The sequence below is a fragment of the Ranitomeya imitator genome, chromosome 9 (assembly GCF_032444005.1).
Source record: "Ranitomeya imitator isolate aRanImi1 chromosome 9, aRanImi1.pri, whole genome shotgun sequence".
Taxonomy (NCBI): domain Eukaryota; kingdom Metazoa; phylum Chordata; class Amphibia; order Anura; family Dendrobatidae; genus Ranitomeya; species Ranitomeya imitator.
The window spans coordinates 24,335,508-24,356,947 of NC_091290.1; the positions used below are offsets into that span (position 1 = coordinate 24,335,508).

Below are 21,440 nucleotides of genomic sequence, written 5' to 3' on the forward strand. Positions count from 1 at the left end.
GTCTGGTATTTCCCTTCAAAAATAAAAATCTGATTAATAAGCAGACAAACTACAAGAGCAACAAATGTACCATATAGGAAATACGGCAGCTGTCAGTCACATGACCTGTCTATTATGTGTATGTGTGAGCTAATATATACTGCCAGGGGGGAGGGCTTCCTGTTGGCTGGGGATTTATCAGGCTGCCAATTTAGCTTACAAATACTGAGCAAATAACGTGTGAACGAGGTCTAATACAGGAGGAGATGACCTACAGGTATATGCTATATATGGGAGGAGATGACACACACAAATACTATATACAGGGCAGATGACATACTGGTATATACTATATACAGGGCAGATGACATACTGGTATATACTATATACAGGGCAGATGACATACTGGTATATACTATATATAGGAGGAGATGACACAGCAGAATATATATATATATATATATATATATATATATATATATATATATATATACATACACACACACACATGCAGGGGAGATAACACAGGTATATACTATATACAGGAGATGACATACAGGTATATACTATATATAAGGGAGATGACAAACATGTATATACTGAGGTGAAAATGAGGGGTGTGAGTGCAAAATGAGAGGAGTGAGGGAAAATAGTGGAGTGATCGGAAAATGACAGATGTGAGGCCGAAATGACAAATGTTAGGGGGGAATGAGAGATGTGAGGGGGAAAATGAGAGGCATGATGGGAAAATAAGAGACGTGAGGTGCTATAACTAACCACAGATATTTACTATGCCCAGGCAACGCTGGGCTCTTCAGCTAATAAGTATATAAAGTCAGAATGTAGATCCTGGCAAGTGCACTGACTTCAGCTAACAAACTTGAATTTGCAGCCATAATATGGACACAAAACCAGTGTCAGGGTGAAGGAAAAGTCTGGATATTGGGCTAAATTACATTCCCAGCAAGAGCCGCGCATTATAGAGGAAGTTTTAACAGCAGCTGCACAATATTTCCCCCCTCCCCCCCAAAATCATCCCACTCCCTTACCGAGCATTGAGGAATTGTCAGAGTATGGGAAGCCGGAGTTATCTTGCAGCTGTCCTGTATTTAATCCAGAGATTGGCAGATCCATGGTGCCACCATTCATAATCTATAGAAGAAAAAAAAAAATAAACATAAATATTGCAAAAATCACATACTGCACATTGGAAAAGAGTCTGAGATGCCTACAAGTAAGGGGTTATGTGGGAATAGAGCTATATATTTTTTTTTCTATTGAGTCATTATTTACTTTCTTGCAGATGCTGCCATTTTGGTGAAATTCTATGTGAAAAACTACCAAGCTAGGTCATGCTAGTGCTCTGGGAATGTTACCTTTTTACCCCCCGGGGATGATGCGTCAGGAGGGGGAGTGCTGGTGATGTTAAGTGGACTTGACCCACAGCTTGATGGTGAAGACCCTCTTATTCTGTGCAAAAAAAAAACACAACAAATTACAAAATGAGACAGCTTTGGTATATGCCCTGCACAGTAGTCCATACAAGACATTGTATGTGACTCAACATTACAAATTATTAAATGCACACGATTTCATTAATGTAGAGCGTTTGACGAGTGGTGTCCACCATGCTAAAAATCTTACTCCATTACTCTTAAGATTAAGCTCCAATTATTGGAAGTAACCACCAAGCTTGTTTGTGCTACATATAGCTTTACATGTTTTAGTTTCTTCGCTAAAAAATAAATAAAAATGTACCGGTAATTCTCAACAGGACTATCACCTCTACCCTCCCCTCCCCTCATCCTTCTTGCCCGTTTGTTACCCCTCCATCCTCCCCCTCCCTGTTCCCTAAAAATGTGTACCCCTTAAAGAAAGCGAATGTTGATTTATTTTATTTATCTTTGTTGTTTTAGTGCTTGTGCCAACATTCTTAAAAAAAAAAAAAAAAAATTATAAAAAAAAGAAAATTCTTGCTCATGAATTAGACAAGCTGTGGCTGCCCCCCTGTCTCACGAGCTGTAAAAAACTGGCATGAAAATACCAAGAGTCAGTTTCCCACAACTCAAAAGTTGTGCCAACATTTTGTGACCTTTTTATGGCTTTTACACCGCTGTGTGACCATAAAAGTTTTGCTGGATCAGGGTCAAAGTTACTAAAAACTGTATGGATAGTATTACAGGTTCCCTTAAATAAGTTAGATACTGACACAGGAGCTGTGCAATAGTCATCAGTGACTGTGATTGAAGTTCTCCAGAGGGTTGGACGAAAATTCCTGTTGTACAGTCCCATGCAATTTCATCACACAAGCATTTCTGGTTCCTGAAATAGTGGCTCTCCTGAAGAGAACATGACATGTAATTCCCAGGGTGGTGGGGGGCTGTTCATCACGACTTCGCGTGCACTATCCCAGGAGAACAAATCCATACATTTTAACAAAAAAAAAGGAACTAAATATGATTACACTAGCTGAATATGCACCCTCTAATAGCTGCTCACCTGTGAATTTCCATGATTTCTTCAGCAATCATTCTGCCAATCTTCCCGGCTCCAGCTCTGGTTCCACCAGGAATGCCAGGCACTGTTGGATGGGTTCGCTTTGTGCCACCTGATAACATAGCAAAGATAGAAGATCACAAATTACTGCAATCATTTTTTTTCTTTGGCACCTGCCAGGAATAAGTCGTGCAGGGGTGAAGGACTTTATCACGGTACTATTTGAATAGCGCAAGGCTTGATTTGCACCAGATTGATGTCACCTTAGGTCACGGACCAGAAATCTGGGAGGATATTTATAGGGGCCAGAAGAGACGGATTCTAGACTGACCTTCTCCAGACTGCAGGACGCTGTCCATGCTGGGTGGGGAGGATGCCAAATGTGAAAAGGCCGAATCTCCACCATCTAAAATGTTTGCTCTGCAAGAAAACAAACACTGTTCATAAACTCACATACATGCATCATAGCTCACAGCTGTTCCTCTCCCCATAATGATATGTAATAAAGAATTAATTAGGATTATTATTTACCAGGTAAAGAGTCTCACAGAGGAGAAGTTGAATCAGAGGTACAATGAGAGAAGGAAATGGAGGGGAATTTATGAAGGCCTATACTCCATTTTCGAGTAATAGAAAGTAGCAAATTTTGGCCATTTTTGCAAGACACTGTTTCCATCACCTACGCTTATAGCTGCAGGAAATGTATTCCTCAGGCACATCTACTTGTCTCATTCCCAGCTGTCTATTTGGAATACATGAAACTATGACAAGTTTTGGCTCATTTGGGTGTAATGGCACATCCTGTGTCAGGTGCGGATATATTGGGCATAGATAGCAGGTGTGGACTGTGGTTAACCATTTATATGCTGCTGTCAATCTGATAGTAGCATTGAAGTGGTATGACCTGGGACAGGAGTCCGTATGGATGCCCATCAGCCTCAGCTATACAGGCTTGGGTTGCTAGTGAAGCTGGGGGACAAAAGAGAAAAAAAAAAAAAAAAAACAGTATAAAAAAGTGTAATTGCTCAAAAAACACAAATGCACAAAAACAAAAAAAAAGTTGCAAGAAGGAGTAAGATCTGGTTCAAAACTGGCGAGTTACAAAATGACAATTGCCTCAGATTTTAGGACAACTTACGATACAACGGTGTTGGTAGAGACAATGTATTCCACTTCTTTGGTCCAAGGGTTCATGAAACTGAACCAGCGACTCTTCAGGGTGATGAAGGAGCCATCTTTGATTTTAAACTTATAACAATTTGTTGTAATTTTCTCTCTATTCTGTAACACTGAAAGGAAAGGAAAATGATCAGTAACTGCGGATCCGGTTGCGAGAATGAAACTGTTGATGTCACATTGTGTGACTGGGTCTGGTAGCAATTGCAGTTTTCCACCACTAGAGGGCATAATCATCATGGAAAAAAAAAATCGTGCCATTAACTTATTGATAATTAGGATCATCAGCAAATCTGTGGGGGTCTTACATCCGGCACCACAGCAGATCAGCTGTTATTACCTCCAGCAGCGGCTATTACCGGATACTGCAGGTCAGCTCCTATTCAATTGATAGATTATCAATATCATAAGGTCAGAAGACCCCTTCATCAGTTTACCCACACAAGTCTAATGTTATCCATTTCCTACCCCCCAAAAAAGGAGGAGTCAAGCATTCTGTATGTTATATGTAATATATGTACATGCATACATACACGAACGTATATAAAGACCTGTGCAAAACTTTTAGGTTATGTGCATACGATCATTAAACGCTGTGGGTTGCACGCTGTGTACTTGTGCAGCGTCCAGATGTTACAGCATAGTGGATGGGATTTCAAGAAATTCCATGTCCACTATGCGTGCAGACACCCGCGGAGATGGACTAGCGGCGCGTCTTTCCAGACTGCAGCATGTCTATTTATCTTGAGGAGACCCCAGTCTCCGCAATAGAAGTTTAACCAATTATGCAGTGAATCTGCACGGTTCAGTGAACACATGTGAATTCACCTGCATTCAATAGACGGCAGCGCTGTGGACGCAGCGGACATGCTCTGCGTACAAAGCGCTGCCACGTCTAGATCATGTGCACTCAGCCTTAGGTAACAATGAGGAAAAAAAATATGCTGCAATGTAGTCATATTTTCGTAATCCCGTATTGTAACCCTGGCCTACCTTGTCTATGGCACTCTGCAAGATTCCCAATGTCGTCTTGATGGAAATACTCATAACACGACGTCCCTAAAAGTTCTTGTGGTAAGTACCCTAAAATGGCGGTGGCTCTGCAATATAAAAAGAACGGAAGTTAAAATGCAGAACTGCATAGTGTTCCAGTGCTGAATTATTCTATATCTTGTGTCTTCTCCGGCTTGCGAAGTTCCGCAATAAATAGTTTTGAGCTCTACATTATGAAACCCTCCTCCGCCATAATTATCTAGTATAGTTCTTACCTCTGGTCTACAAAAACAAATTTCCCGTCTATGGCGTGCCGCGAGACGTATTCTGTGGACTTGACTCGGATCTCGCCGTTTGCAGGCTGCGGTACTATGTGCGGGTGTAAGCGTCCAATGGCAACAAGGCAGCTAAGATTACAGCCCTCGCTGTCGGGCTCGTTGTCCTCATCAAGGCCCATTTTGGTTGGTGGCCAGCTCTTTAAATATCCAGTGCTATGAATAGTGCAAAAACTTTTCCGGTCTCCTGCAAACCAAAAACAGGACTAGTCAGAACCAAATGCAGGCACTAAAACGGTCCTGGGGGTTGAGTGAAGAGCAAATATGATCTAATATTGCAAACATCTTTGGGGATGGGCTCCTGCTAATAGCCAGCTGCCTCACATCCAAAGACGAGGTGGGGAGGGGTCCTTGAATATTTATCATGTATCTGGTTAATCCTACAAGAAGATCTAATAGAAAAGCACATCCTCCTTCAAAAGCCGGCCCTACACGGCGCATTTTACTTTTTAGGCCTGATTTAGTCATCAGACCTAGAATTTCACCATTCTTCTATTAAATTCATGATTTCCCAACCTGATGACAGTGTCCCGTAACCAAAACTGAATTTTCTATTTTCTTTGAAGAAAAAAAAAGGGGAAAAATTGTGTAAAAGTTGACTTATAAATATAAAGGACTTATTCATAGGCTAGATGATAAATGTATGATGGTCTGACCACTGGAACGCTCACCTATCGAGAATGGAGGTCGCAAAGGACACAGTGTGAATGGAGCGGTACTGAGCATGTGCGACCACTGCTCCAATCATTGTCTATAGGAATGGTGGTCGTACATGCACACTGCCAATCTATTCATCACACAGGGTTCTTGGGTGACCAGGGAGATTTGAGTCTACATAGCAGCATTGTTGGACCAATAAGGTGAGGAGGTCAACATTGTATCTCTCCACCCTTCGCCCCATAATAAAAAATAAGTGTATGTATGTATGTATGTATGTATGTATGTATGTATGTATGTATGTATGTATGTATGTATGTATATATATATATATATATATATATATATATTTTTTTTTTTTTTATATTTTCGCTAGATGTGGTACATGCTACCTACCCATCCCAAGGGCATTCTCACCTTTTTTCTTCGAGCAGTTGGATGGGAAATCTTTATCTTCTACTTTTACAGAGGGTCTGTTACACTTCATCCTGCAGAAAAATGAGCGCCTGGCTCCAGAGCACAGCCGCGATGGTTCGGGGGTAATGTCAGTCTTGACGGGAAGACCGGCTAAACGATATAAAGATAAATGAAGCCATAAAGATAAAGCCATAAAGAAGTACATGAGTGCTAATTCAGGTGTATTACACAAAGTACAGATAGAAAGCATCACAGGCATGGACGCCCGGATCCTTTGCGATTTTTGGGGTCGGATCTTTAAATATCTTGGAACTTTTGCCTGCCACAGAAAGTGGTGTTGCTGGGGGTCTTCGAGCCTGACTTGAACCTGTTTTTCCATGAAGGTTTTTAGGGTTTTGCATAAACACACACTTACTACAAATGCCCCATAATTGATTAAAGAAAAAAAATAATAAAATCAGGAGCATATCTGATTTTGCATAAACTTTATGAACTGTGAATTTGGTTAGAAAAATCATCAACAAATACCACGAAACAAAAAAGTGGGAAAAAAAAATAATCACAAATGATGAATCGGCTCTTAGTCATCAGGGGTTTGGGGTTGTTGGGAGTCACACTGGTCTCTGTGCCACACAAGACCAACACTGTGGCCTTAAGGCAGGGTCTTCTCTCGTCGATCATGGACTAATCCACCTCGGTTCCCGTGAAGAGCGTGCAAAAGTTTGGGAACTGTATAAAAGATAAAACTAAAAAGAATTGTTTTCCACAAGCTGAAACCTACTTTTTGCATCGATGAGCCTCTCCCGTGGGGCCGTGTCAGAGGACGACAACTGCTCCTTTACTTTGGCGATGTCTTTTGGATGTAAGTAATCAAATAGGCTTTGTCCAATCAGATCATTCTATAATGGAGAACATTCACATCATCAGTTCCTGTACAGAGCTCTTATTCCTTCTTAGCAACATTAAAGGGGTCATCCACTACCTGAACTCAGTTACTGTTTTTGCCATAAATGCCTAAAAGATAGCATGTACTTTTTCTGCAAATGTTCATGTTTTATGCCCTTCTGCTTCCTGGCTCTCTTCTGACTACACTTACTTTGTGCTGGCCTGCAAATGCCCATCTACGGCACTTTGGCTACTAATTTTATTGTTTTTTTTTTATGTCATCTTAGGCTGTGTGCACACGATGAGGAATTGGTGCGGATCCGCAGCAGATTTTTCCACGCAGAAACGCTGCAGTTCCGAACTGTGATTTCCTGTACAATTCAAGTCAATAGCACAAAAAAAAAAAAAAAAAAAATAATCTGTGCTAATGGTGCGGAAAAATCTGCATGAAAACCGCTGGGGAACAAAAGAAGTAGCATGCTACTTCTTTTGTGCGGAACTGCAGCGTTTCTGACCCCTTCCATAATAGAAATCCGCAGGGGTAAAATCCGCATCAATTCCGCACAAAATCCATGGCAAATCTGCACCTGCGGTTTCTGCCAGGAGATGCGGATTTTGTGTGGAAAATTCTGCACACCAATCCGCAACGTGTGCACATAGCTTAACACTAAGTACTACAAAAATGCATCAGGAAAGCAACACTGTGGAAAATCTGCAAAAATTGCATGTGCAGGCTTTCCCCATTTGCACCTGCAATTTACTTGAGACCCATTTGTAACCAAGCCAAAGTATAGGGCGATCCCTAAAGTGGCTTTGGAAGAGAATTTCTTTGAAACGCGTTGCTGCACATGAGCACATCTCCTAACCACAGAGGACTGTGCAGCCGATCTCTTTCCTCCGAGCAACAAGAACGTCCGTTTCAGCAATCTCAGACCCCACATAATGGGTACGAACCCACCCACCCATACGTTTCAGGCTACTGGTAATGGAAAGCCTGAAGAGTGCAATGTAAAGTGAGGAGCTGCATCTTACCGAGGCCAATGATCTGCCCTTACCTGACTGTAATTAAGGATTTTAAAGACGGATTCGGATACAAACAGGATCTTCCCGCGGTCGCAGCCCACCACAAAGAGGAATCCGTCTGCTGCCTGTGAGAGAGGACAACAAGTATTAGCTACACACAAACAACCAATGCTTAGGTTATACTGCGTCAGCCGACTTAAAAGGATTTCATTTAAATAAAACTTAAAGGGGATGTCCACGATAATGAGAAAATGGGTCAAGTGAGTTGGGTGGATGCATAACATAAGGGCATTACTTCTCACTTGGCTGCTGCGACGAAGGACCCTGTTGACAGTTTGTGACCGCTGCAGCCAATCACTGACCTCCACGGACGTGTTTACAGGACTTAGACCGGCTGGGCATCGCAGCAATTTAACCAGATAAGTAATGCTTCTTAGCCAGATTTTCTCTAGACCTCGCATAATTCGTCATCATATATTGAAATGTTCTGCATCTTCCCAGTAAATCTTCTCAATTCTGAACCCTTCCCAATATCTCCGTTTGCGGTCAGTGAATGGTAATTTCATAATTTTCATATGTGACCTCAGGTATTTAAAAGGGGTTTTCCAGTTAAAGGAAAACAAAAACAAAAAAAAAACCAAAACACCACTTTATTCATCCTCCCCAGGTCCAGTGCTGAATTCGGGTGACTCCTATAGGGTGCAACACTGGCGTCAATGCTGGCAGAGATCCTGAGCACACAGATTGCAGTGTTGACAGCGCTGCAGCCAGACTAACAGGAGCGGTGATGGCGACTCTGCGCTTTTCCTGCCCTCCCAGGTCCAAGCTGTTTATTAAAAATGAAGATTTCTGAAATTGGAAAATCCCTGGAGCACATCAGTGATAAATCTCTGTCCAAGAAGGCTGTGATCCACATAATTCTAAACATAACCAGGCTTTTAGAACACTAAGTATACATGAATGTTACTATTCACTGACAGCAAGTAGAGATGCTGAAAATAAAGAATTTGTATTAGAATTTTGATGAACTGTTTCATCATAGAGCAGTGGAAGTTTTTGACATAAATCACCTTTAATTTGGATAAAATGCATGTAGACATCTGTACGAACAAGACAGACGGGTGCACCAATGCCGAGGTTCGCCTCGGTTACACCCAGTGACTCACTGCTGCCAGCTGCCCAATGTTATATCATTTCCTTTTCATGATGGAAATGCCACGCACATAAAGCAAATAACCACCTCCGTGTCCCAGCTCTGCGGCCTGGACCTGGGATCACACAGGTGGAGGCCTCTGCCCCTCCGTCTGGTGCAAGACGTCAGTGCTGGAGTGTACGCCGTCACACAGCCCGACACGTCACCTCGCTGCCAACGGGTTTTACTGGGCGACATGTTCAGGCTCATTCTACAGCAGAGGAGACGGCCTGCACTGACGTCTTGTACCTGGTTATACTACAATGGCCTTCAGTGAGGCGCTCTCTGCTCACTAAACTGCTGTCACATTTTGTAACTACATTACGTCACTTTAGCCCCATCCACAACTAGGATTTTTCTTTTCATATTTAGCCAAGCTTTTAAATGGATTCTATATTATACTCCAGAGCTGCACTCACTATTCTGCTGGTGCAGTCACTGTGTACATACATTACTGATCCTGAGTTACATCCTGTATTATACCCCAGAGCTGCACTCACGATTCTGCTGATGCAGTCACTGTGTACATACATTACTGATCCTGAGTTACATCCTGTATTATACTCCAGAGCTGCACTCACTGTTCTCCTGGTGCAGTCACTGTGTACATACATTACATTACTGATCCTGAGTTACATCCTGTATTATACCCTAGAGCTGCACTCACTATTCTGCTGGTGCAGTCACTGTGTACATACATTACATTACTGATCCTGAGTTACATCCTGTATTATACCCCAGAGCTGCACTGACTATTCTGCTGGTGCAGTCACTGTGTACATACATTACTGATCCTGAGTTACATCCTGTATTATACCCCAGAGCTGCACTCACGATTCTGCTGATGCAGTCACTGTGTACATACATTACTGATCCTGAGTTACATCCTGTATTATACTCCAGAGCTGCACTCACTGTTCTCCTGGTGCAGTCACTGTGTACATACATTACATTACTGATCCTGAGTTACATCCTGTATTATACCCTAGAGCTGCACTCACTATTCTGCTGGTGCAGTCACTGTGTACATACATTACTGATCCTGAGTTACATCCTGTATTATACCCCAGAGCTGCACTGACTATTCTGCTGGTGCAGTCACTGTGTACATACATTACTGATCCTGAGTTACATCCTGTATTATACCCCAGAGCTGCACTCACGATTCTGCTGATGCAGTCACTGTGTACATACATTACTGATCCTGAGTTACATCCTGTATTATACTCCAGAGCTGCACTCACTGTTCTCCTGGTGCAGTCACTGTGTACATACATTACATTACTGATCCTGAGTTACATCCTGTATTATACCCTAGAGCTGTACTCACTATTCTGCTGGTGCAGTCACTGTGTACATACATTACTGATCCCGAGTTACATCCTGTATTATACCCTAGAGCTGCACTCACTATTCTGCTGGTGCAGTCACTGTGTACATACATCACATTACTGATCCTGAGTTACATCCTGTATTATACCCCAGAGCTGTACTCACTATTCTGCTGGTGCAGTCACTGTGTACATACATTACTGATCCCGAGTTACATCCTGTATTATACCCTAGAGCTGCACTCACTATTCTGCTGGTGCAGTCACTGTGTACATACATCACATTACTGATCCTGAGTTACATCCTGTATTATACCCCAGAGCTGCACTCACTATTCTGCTGGTGCAGTCACTGTGTACATACATTACATTACTGATTCTGAGTTACATTTTGTATTATACTCCAGAGCTGCACTCACTGTTCTGGTAGTTGTTATTGGAAAGAGTAAGCACACTTGTGAACAGGCATCCCCTTAATCCACTTCCTACTACATCAGGGGGGGAGGAGGTTTGAAAAAAAATCTCTTCCTCTATCAGATTACTGTACAAGGTCTTATGTAATGAGGACACTACCCAGAAAGCAAAAAAAAAAAAAAAAAAAAAAAAAAAAAAAAAATCACAAAAGCTAGCCATGCTCAGATACTGATAGAGCAGGAGATGCTGGGAAAGTTTAGCAATGAAAACAGCAGAATTCATCACCTACCCTGAGAATTAATTGCTTCACTTCATCGTCCGATAGGAATGAGGGTTTGTAGTTGGCTTCTGTGTATGGATTTGTAGCACCTACAGAAGGACGATATTGTAAGTTGATCCATTAATAAGGCCACTATCCCTAAATCTCACAGCTTTGCTCTCACCCTACAATGGCTGATAACAGGAAGCAATGAGTCCAGCTCAACCACATAGAATATAGAAGTGACGGGGGACGTTTGGTGACCCCCTGAAGTCGCCTCCTCACCTCGCAAAGTCTTCATATGCTGCACGGCCATTCTTAGCACAGTCAACTTGTCCAACTTCCGAGACATGGCGTTACACGTGGGCACAAGAGAAGCCAACTCGTCGATGAAACTGTTCATTTTGTCTCTGCGCCTCTTCTCGATCTGACTGTGAGCCTCCCTGTAATCATGAAATGCAAATCGTTAGACAAGAGGTTTTCAGACTTCTAGACAGAAATTTTATTTTTTTATTTTCTCAACAGACTGGCACCGCTCATCTTCCAGGGATACAAAGGATCAGGCAAGAAGTCAACACGCCCAATCCCATGCACAATCTCCACGATCTGGAGATTGGGTTGACACTTATCCAATATGCATGGCTAGGTTGTGGGAAATAAAAAAAAAATAAAAAAAAATAAAACCTTACCTTGCATTTTTTATCCGACCTTCTGCATATTCAAGCCTAAAAAAATAAATAAATAAAAATTATATACATAAAAAAGGGTAAATGCAGGAATAGGGTTTTAAATTTAAAACAACACATACAATAGTATGTTCATTTTCATCTTATGACCCAATTTTAAAATTCTTCATCAACAAAACTCAACAAAAAATAGAAATAAAATATGTGTCCATTTTACTGAACATGAAATTTTGGATGGGATTGTTTTTCCATTATAAAATGCAAGTCGTGAACATAACCATGAAGAATATCCAATTGCTATGCAGCGGTGGGCCTTGGTCATAATAAACCACAGAGCGGTTTGATAGAGAGATAGATATATAGATATATATATATATATATATATATATATATATATATATATATATATATATATATATATATATATATATATATATATATATATATATATATATATATTAGTAACATAGTTAGTAAGGCTGAAAAAAAGACATTTGTCCATCCAGTTCAGCCTATATTCCGTGTCAGAATAAATCCCCAGATCTACGTCCTTCTAAAGAACCCAATAATTGTAAGATACAATATTGTTCTGCTCCAAGAAGACTTCTACTCACATCCCGTGTGGATCGTCCTTATCGGTATCCATGCCTTCTCCATGGCTAGGGCAGGGAAAACAAAAGCAAAGTGACCATCAACACCTATAGGTCAATGTCCTGCTCTTTACATTGTACAAGATATGGATTAAAAATAATCTCTGAAGTCTACACATAATGCACAGATGGCAGATGCACTGTGATGACTGAAGACTAGATCATAAAGGGTTTCAACTGGATAAAATGATTTAACCATGCCAGACAAAATATATGCAAATCTCCTTTTAAGAGAGTAAACCTTAAAAAAAAAAATGCATGTCCCGAGCATGGCTGTGGAGTTGTAGAGTCAGAGTCCGAGCCCATTTTGGTGGAGTCATGGAAATTTAGAAGTTTTGGCTTACCGACTCCACAGCCCTGGTCCCAAGTTTTTGGGTTTGGCAGCCCATTAAAAACACAAATTAGGGGGCAATGGGTGCAAGTGTATTTTGCAGCTCAGTCCAGTAAAGCAAAATATGTAGTTTTCTGAGCATGCGCCCAATGCCACTGGACTCATCCCCTGTAATTTTCAGGCTGACTTTTTAAATAAGACACATAGGGGATAAATTCCGAGCACTGGCGGTCTGAACGCTGGGACCCCCACTGATCCAGAGACTCTAAAAAGCTGTATTTGAATGGACCGGTTGTCGATAAGCTGAAATTAAACATCTACATTTTTAGATTCCTTTACATTTAATTGTAAAGGCCATATTCCCTGTGCTTATTTATTGCAGTGTCCAGAAGAACAAAAAAACAAACATCGCAGCAGAACATTTCAGCTCAAGCCCCATTCACTTAAAAACGCAGTTTCACAAGTGCAAGTTCTCTGCTGTGGATTTTGCAACAACATCCAATTGTGTTATTTGTAGCTTTGCCATGGAGTGCAGCCTATAGATTGCAAATTAATCCATTGTGAGAGTCTGCAGCAAATTCACAAGATATCGGCCACGTGTAAGCAGAACCTGATGGTGTAGAGCTGCAATGCCAGATAGAAACCTTGCACAAGTGTTCAGTCATTTTTTTTGTAAGAAATTAGCCTTGTATTTCTAATTCTAGAAATCTCATCATTTTGAAAATTATTCGCCAGAAGAGCCATTAGAACACAGGAGAAACATTAAGTCAATGTCATTTTCATTCCATTACTCATCAAAATTCAGGCATGCCAGCTTTTGTTTTGTTTTTTTTTGGGTGGAGATAACCTGTCATCATCTAAATGGAATCTGCATAACAGACTACAGGTCCATTTCGACGGATAGTTTGACAACTGGGTATGAGGAAAGCTCTAAACAAGCCGGCCAGCACCGGGCAAATGAGCAAAACACTCGATTGTGGATTACAAGGATTATTAAATTTGCTTAGAAATAATCGCTCTCTGCAGCACATTGTCCTGTCGAAAAAGGAAGAGATGTGCTGCTGATAAAATTATGTTCCATGTGCACGGAACGATTGCGACAGTGTCCATATAAATGTGCCCTTATTCAAAAGGGACACCATAATTTGTAATGCCCCAGGTTGTGTTCACACCACCATTGTGGCTCGATGCGGTGACGGATCGGTCAGATGTCATTACTTATAACTGGGGCCATTAGTCAATGTGCTGTACTGTCAATTATGACAGATAGAATAGCAATGCATGCATTAAGGGTCAAGTATAAAAATAAAATTAAGTGGGAGAAATTAAAGAAAATACTTACTCGAAAGAAAAACTGTCCAGCCTAAAAGAAAAGAAGATACTGCATTAAGTACGGTACTTGATATTTTGAGAACATAACCACACATGTTAAATAGCAGGTCACTAATGTAAACATAGGATTAAAAATGGAACTTCCAACTACCTGCCGGTAAGTTCTTCATACAATAACAAAAAACAAAAACAAAACAAGAAACAAACAAAACAGTTTCAGATAACCCACAGGCTGGTACAAAACGGAGAGAAGACCCTGTCCATAAGGAAAGGGGCAAGAAGACCACAAGGGTATGTGGCTGACTTTCCTAAACCGGTTAATTTTCTGGGTGTTTCTTTTTGGAGATCTCAACCATGAGTGATAGTTTTGAGGTAGCGAGTTCTAGAGTACAAGGGAAGCACAGGAGAAATCTTGGAGAAGTTGTGAGGAGCAGACAAGGCCTCATGAGGACTGGAGTTTACCTGTGAGACTTATTGGCAGATTAGGTCAGATGTTTGTAGACAACAGGAGGTTAAGTGTATTATACTATACACGTGTGTGTTAAAAAAAAAAAAAAAAAAAAAATATTAGATAGATAGTGCAGCTACACGCACACATACGGTATATAGCTCTATCTGGCCACGTATTATACAGCACAGCCCACATCTCTCCCCCTCAGTGCCAGAGGCAGAGCGGGGAATGATGGGAGAGGGAGCGTCAGGTGAGGCTCTCTCCTCCATCATTGATTTGAACTGTACCGGCAGAAGCCGGTATAGTTCAATGCAGCAGGGGAGTCGGGTCCCCGACTCCCTCTCCCCGGAGCCCCGGCTCCCCTCACACACAGGACTCTGGGTGTCCGCACACAATAGGTCAGTGGTCCCCAACTCCAGGCCTCGAGGGCCGCCAACAGTGCAGGTTTTCAGGATTTCCTTAGTACTCCACAGGGGTTGGAATCATTACCACCGATGCAATTCTAAAGAAATCCTGAAAACCTGCACTGTTGGCGGTCCTCGAGGCCTGGAGTTGGGGACCGCTGCAATAGGTCGTCACAGGCCGACATCCTCGCAGCCCCCTCTGCCCTCCACTCTTTGCCTTCACGTTCCCTCCTGGTCGGTACAAACTCTCGCTCCTCTCCTGTACACCGGCAGTGATGGTGGAGACCACACCCCTTCCCGTAAATCCCGCGTCGCTGATCGGCCGGCAGCGACCAATGAGCGACGAAGGGTTTTCTGTTACAGACAAAACAGACGAAAGTGGAGCTTAGACAATTTATATATTATTAATATATTTATTATATTACGGTATATTTTCCACACACACACACACACACACACACCCCGTCAGGTTGGAGCTGGCCATACACAGTAGACAGTGGTCGGACAAACATTCATTGTGAAATCAGCCATCTTTCCAGAGTCAATATGTGGCTCCGCTTAATGTTCATATTTAATTTTTCTTTTTTTGTTCATGGGGGAGAAAAAGACTCAATGAAAACAAAAGGATTGGGAATTGAAATATCAACGGTTCGATCCTTCTCTCCCCTGACATTATCTCTTGGGGAAGAGTCGGGAGGACTCTCGGATGTTGGCTGCTCTTGCTGCCAATTTTCATCTGATATGTATGGGAGGGGGAGCTCGTAAAAAGGGGGAGAAATAGATTAACTGGGCAGCAGGTAAATTTGGAGGGAAGCAACTGGTGTGAGATTGGAAGCCATGAAGTGGGATGTTGCATGTTTAGGCGGGCAATGACGGTCACTAGAGTCATGGATTAATTTTGTACCGGTTGATCTCTATTGCAGGTGCGGCTAATACACTTGGAAGAGGTAAAAAAGGCGGCATCATTAGTTTATCATTGCTCTGAACGTACATATTTGGGATGATTAAAATAAGCGCAGTCAGAAAGCATAACTGAAAGCTTAGCTCAGAGGGAAACCATAGGAAAAATAAAGTCTACATTCTCCCACGGATCTTTTTCACCTTGGAGCCATTTTCTGGATTAGTCTCATGGACATTAGAATTGAAGGCCAATCTAGTCATCTCATTCCTATGTATTTTTTTTTTGTATAGATACACACACAGCGTATACTGTATGCTGCTATGGAAACCAGGGGAAAAAAAAAAAAGTGATGAAAATTCAGTCCATAAAATAGGACAAAATTGTCTATCTTTCTAGGGAAAAACATAAATGAATGCATTTTTTTTCTGTCTATCAGAAAGTTGTCACGACTTTGTCATCTGCTACATTAAAGATAAAAAACAAAAACAACAAAACAAGTGCAGTGAGACAACATAGAACTGCTGCCAGTATTTAGAGAGGGGATGGATAATTAGAATTGGGATAAGGGGCAACCATAGATTACGGGGATATCGCCGGAGGTGCTGTAGATCTGGAACGATGGCTATCACACGGGGGTTGTGCAGGGGGCTCATTCATACAATGACCAAAACAGACGAGTAGCTTGGATGACTGGAGACCCAAGTGCCACAGTTATCAGGTCCCATCACACAAGTCACCACCAGACAGTATCTAACAGCAAAATAGATCCTATGTACATTATCCCTGCGCTCAGGATCCTGCATGTAACGGGTCTAGTAATTAGTTTTTCCTGGACAAGCTGACCAGTAAGAGATTATATAACTTCATAGTGACCTTTACTGAGATAACACCGTTAAGCTGTATATGTGTTGCATAAAGAGCGCAAAGGTCTTATGGAACCTGCTGCTGAGAGAAATTAAAGGGCTGAAAGCAAGAAAGGCGCCAAACCAGAAAAGAAATAAGAAAGAAAAAAAAAAGAACAGTAAATGTACAGATGCATATCAGGCAAGTGAGCAACTCCGCAAAGGGGTCCTGTACTGCATTTAAAAGGGAAAAACAATTACCAGTACTCCTCCCAGTCTTCTAGATTGCGTGCAATCAAATACATTGTCGACTTTTGATTGCACAGAAAAAAAAATAAATAAATTAAAAAAAAAAAAAAAAAAAAAATTATCATACTAAGCTAAGGGGATGAGAATTATGGCCAAAATTATGGGCCCCATTTAGAAACAAACGCGAGCTGATCGGTGGTTGTTTAATGGCCCATGTAGACAGGCTGAACGCACATCGATGTTCACAGAATATTTGTTCTTGGCAATCCTTCTCCTGTTCACATCAAGAATGATTGTTAAGCTTGCTGACCAAAAAAAAATAAAATAAAAAAAAATGAGCACTTTGCTTATTCATCGAGTAACTGTCGGCCTATTAAAGGCTAAAAATCACAAATCCATGTTTATGGTTTAAGTGCGGACATTGATGCTCGGTAAGTTTGCTGGTTTCCTGACCCATAAAAGACCCATAATAGCCTCATAGGCATATATGAAGGAGTAGCATCTGGGTCAGAAAACCAGCAATTGGTCCATGCATCACGGTCCACACTTCGACCAAACACAGGTGGCCCAATTCTGCCTACAAAACGTACAATCAAGTAGCCTAGGCACTTTTTTTTTATATTATGCAGAAGTACAGGATACCCCCTTTAAAATGAGAAAAAAAATCCATAAATGGCAACCTACAATTGTAGCAATCCAATATTCAACTAATTCTTCTTACCAAATTTTAAATAGCAAAAACAGAAGTGCAAAGAAATAAAATGTGTAAAAGGTTTTTTCGTCTTTTTAAAGGTTATGGGAGACTACAACAAAGCGTGACAAAAGAAAAAAAAAAATTATAATATATATATATATTTTCCGCTCTTTTATCAAGTGTTAGGACTTTAAGATTTACCACCTAGTTCTATTTTTCAGCTGACTGCAGACTTAATAGTGGATCCCACAGTGGATCCGCTTTATTTTTTTCCTTGACAAAGGCTAGGACTGGACCGTTTTCCAAGCTGTGCAGTAGATCCCATATTATATGCACATTTAGCCAACTGAATTCGGCAGTAATGCAGCAATAAATGAGTGGCACATATAGCGCTGAAAGCCTTTCCTAGATGCCGCATTACAAGTCTCCCAACTTTACCATGTTATGCACAATCCATACAGCAGCTAACCGGAATCTCTCGCCCACTAGGACGCCACTTACTGATAATCCGTCAGACTGCCTTTCCTTTTTCGGCTACACTCCATTCCGCCTGTGCTGAGAGAGCTAGATATGAGGTCAGTCGGACCCGAGGAGATGAAGTCAATGGTTGAAGTGATATCCATTCTTTGGTCAGCCATTGGAACATCTGAAGGAGAGAGAGAGAGACACAAAAGCGTAAATGGGCAGAAAGCAGCAGAAGCTGGGGAGGGCGTACTGGCAGCGAGCGGAGCTTCCCTTATACAACAGTCTGAGGTTGGGGTATGGCATTACATATTATCTTCGTTATCTACCGATTTCAGGACATCTTCCATGTTACACGATACATAAACAGCAGGTTATATAATCACGGGACACAATGCAAGACCAGGCCAATACAAACACTCACCTAAAAAAATACTGTTGTGGTGAACGAAAAGCCGTAACAAATTTAAGATTTTTTTTTTTAAATTTTGGGGAGACTTGAAAGTCGGTCACCTGCTGATCATGGTCCTGTTGTCTGTTAATCACTGAAATAATGGAGGGAAAAAAAAGGTAATAAATCTTGTGCAGTTATAGGTTAAAAACTGGTTATAAAAGGAGTTGCCTAATGGATGACCACATAAAAAATAAAATTACACTTTCTCCTAGAATATTTTTTTTTTTAGTTCACAGGATCTCTAGAATCTCACGTCTCGGCCCTATGCCCTTGACTCCGGAGGTCATGGTGTGGTCAAAGGTTACGGAGGTCTCCATTTGTTGCCAAGGACTAGAATCACCTGGCAGAGGTGAAGTGGAGACCCCAGGATTGTGACCACGGCAAAATCGGCATATAAGTGCATTCAGTTGTGTTTCTACTTTGAAATATTGCTGCCTTCCCCATAATACCAATAGTAAAGTTTTCCCTCTGTCATAGGACTTTACAGTGTCTGGTGCAGATAAATCCCTTTCTGGAAAAAAAAAAAATAAGATCACCAGAGCAAAGTCTGTACAGACACTGAACAAGAAGGGGATGTTAGATTACATTTCTTTTTTCTGCTTTAGGAATACCACGTGTTGAGTATCACATGAACAGGATGCAATCCTAAATACATATTTGCAGCACATGGACCCAAAACGTGCAAGTCACGGCGCAGCAAGATTTTCCGGTCACATTATATAAATTTTTTTTTTTTTTTTAATAAATATATATATATATATATATATATATATATATATATATATATATATATATATATATATATATATATATATATATATATATATATATATATATATATATATATATATATATATACATACACATACACACACATACATATCCATGTACACACACTATAACCGTTTAATAGATCAAGAAAGGAAGCAGCGGTGCCTGTGTGCTGATGACTCAGAGATAGCTATACTCCATGATTGGGCTGCTTGTATAGGTGACAAAAAGCAGAGATATGCTAGAGTAATAGCTGTATATAGAGGGACAAAGATCAGAGATTTACTGCAGGATGGTACAGAGGGGCAATGAAAAGCGTGTTCAAGTAACAGTACGGGGTCCAATGCCAGAAGGGTACGTCAAGATAAGGGGGATTAGAGAAACGGATAGTCAGAGGCCAAGTCTTGGGTTAGTTACCTGAAGTCAGAGAGCATCAAGAGCAAAGGGATAACACACACGAATAGTCACAATAAATCCAAGGTCCGGCAACAAGATCAGGAAATCAGACAGACACAGAGCAAAGCTACAGCTGACAATGGCCAGCTCATAGCTAGCCAGGTAAATATCTAGCAAATTATCAAGAAAGGGAGACACCTGGAAGAACACCAGCAGGCTAGGCCAGATGAGAAGCAGAGCTGTCAATCAAAATGCTGACAGCCCAGCACACTCCAGATCCTATAGGGTGGCTGAACTGTCACTCCTAGCATCCCTAGGCCACAGTGAGTGATGACCTGTGACTGGATGGAGCTGTATATAAAAAGGGGCTGAGAAGAGTATTATAAGGCAGGATGTGGCTGTATATCGGAGACAAAAAAAGATTTTCTGCAAGATGGGGCTGTGTGTACAAGCACAGACATTAGTTGAGCTGTGTTTGTTGCCTGTTGTCGAGAGACCAGTGATGTATAGGCCACTGTATTTATGCATATTGCAGAAGATTACCTTCTGCCGTATGCATCAGCAAAGCAGAATTTGCAGTTTAACATCACTAATCTGACAGCAGCATGCAAACAACAGCTCTACACTTTCACTGTGGATGAGAGATGAGCTAGAAGAACTACTTAATGATGTAAAACCAGAAGAAGAAAAAAAAAAAAAAAGGACCGACGTAGATTGTTGGGCAGGGTAAGGAACAGAAGTTGAGTGTAGTTTAAGACTATCTTGATGATAACTCAAGTGAGGTGAGGTTGCAAGGAGCCCAGTGGAGAGGGAGGGTGGGACGTGCAGCATCGAGGGGGGGCAAATGCAATCTTAGCAGGTAAGAGCAGAACGGACCACTCTGCTGCTATGATGGTAGCTACACAGGGGGGCAGATAGAAATTGGAAGAAAAAAAAAAAAGATACAAGAAACAACTTTATGTTGGGCTTGGTCTATATAGTAGCAATAAGCATGCATTTACTCTGATTGTGAAAAATAATGTGATTTTGTGAATAACCTCATCACCTAGAGAGGCTAGATCTGACTCAATTCACACCAATAGCTCTGTAGCCCGCACCGTTCCATAGCTCCTGCACCTAGCAGGAATAGGTAAGATTATCAACCCCCAATTTTTATACTCCCTCCGCTCAGTAAACACAAGGCCATTTCTCTTTCTCCTGTTGGCCTGGTTACAGTGTTGGCACAGGGATGTAGATGATGTCTGTTTTACATTAGTCTTCTCATTTCTCAAAAAGCTGCACATGAAAAAAAAAAAAAATCTGTAAGTGCTAAATGTCATATAGAGGGAAAATGAGATCTGAGTCACAAGATGCGATCATAAGAAAATGGTTTTCGCTGTCAGTATGAGGAGACATGACGCAATTGTGTGCGCAGGACAGATTCAGCCACAAAATTAGCAAAATATTGCTTTGTTTAAAAAAAAAAAAAAAAAAAAAAACACATGACCCTAGCACTGTAACCTGTGGATGTTATACTGATTGCATGGCATGCGATTTTTTTTATCACACTGTACAGATTCAGAGTGAAATAGCAGCTTGCGGTAATTTTTTTCATGCTAAATACAGCTGAGTAAAAATTAATTATTTTTTCATTAATAATCAGATCTGCACTGCCTCATAG

General features: G+C 41.2%; 1 protein-coding gene across 3 annotated transcripts in view; it reads right to left on the minus strand.

Moving 5' to 3' along the window:
* The window catches only part of BMAL1 (basic helix-loop-helix ARNT like 1), a 52,413-nt gene that overhangs the window by 5,426 nt on the left and 25,547 nt on the right, over positions 1-21,440 (minus strand). For all 3 annotated transcript variants that reach the window (XM_069740027.1, XM_069740028.1, XM_069740029.1), the window contains exons 2-18: positions 18,584-18,704; positions 18,199-18,343; positions 14,167-14,187; positions 12,458-12,502; positions 11,847-11,882; positions 11,443-11,600; positions 11,188-11,267; positions 7,994-8,086; positions 6,835-6,952; positions 6,054-6,203; positions 4,920-5,166; positions 4,645-4,751; positions 3,614-3,764; positions 2,807-2,895; positions 2,479-2,587; positions 1,356-1,449; positions 1,029-1,131 (exon numbers count right to left, since the gene is read on the minus strand). In XM_069740027.1, coding sequence (XP_069596128.1) covers positions 1,029-1,131; positions 1,356-1,449; positions 2,479-2,587; positions 2,807-2,895; positions 3,614-3,764; positions 4,645-4,751; positions 4,920-5,166; positions 6,054-6,203; positions 6,835-6,952; positions 7,994-8,086; positions 11,188-11,267; positions 11,443-11,600; positions 11,847-11,882; positions 12,458-12,502; positions 14,167-14,187; positions 18,199-18,335 — 1,738 coding nt within the window. In that variant the 5' untranslated portion in view covers positions 18,336-18,343; positions 18,584-18,704. The remainder of the gene's footprint in view (positions 1-1,028; positions 1,132-1,355; positions 1,450-2,478; positions 2,588-2,806; positions 2,896-3,613; positions 3,765-4,644; positions 4,752-4,919; positions 5,167-6,053; positions 6,204-6,834; positions 6,953-7,993; positions 8,087-11,187; positions 11,268-11,442; positions 11,601-11,846; positions 11,883-12,457; positions 12,503-14,166; positions 14,188-18,198; positions 18,344-18,583; positions 18,705-21,440) is intronic.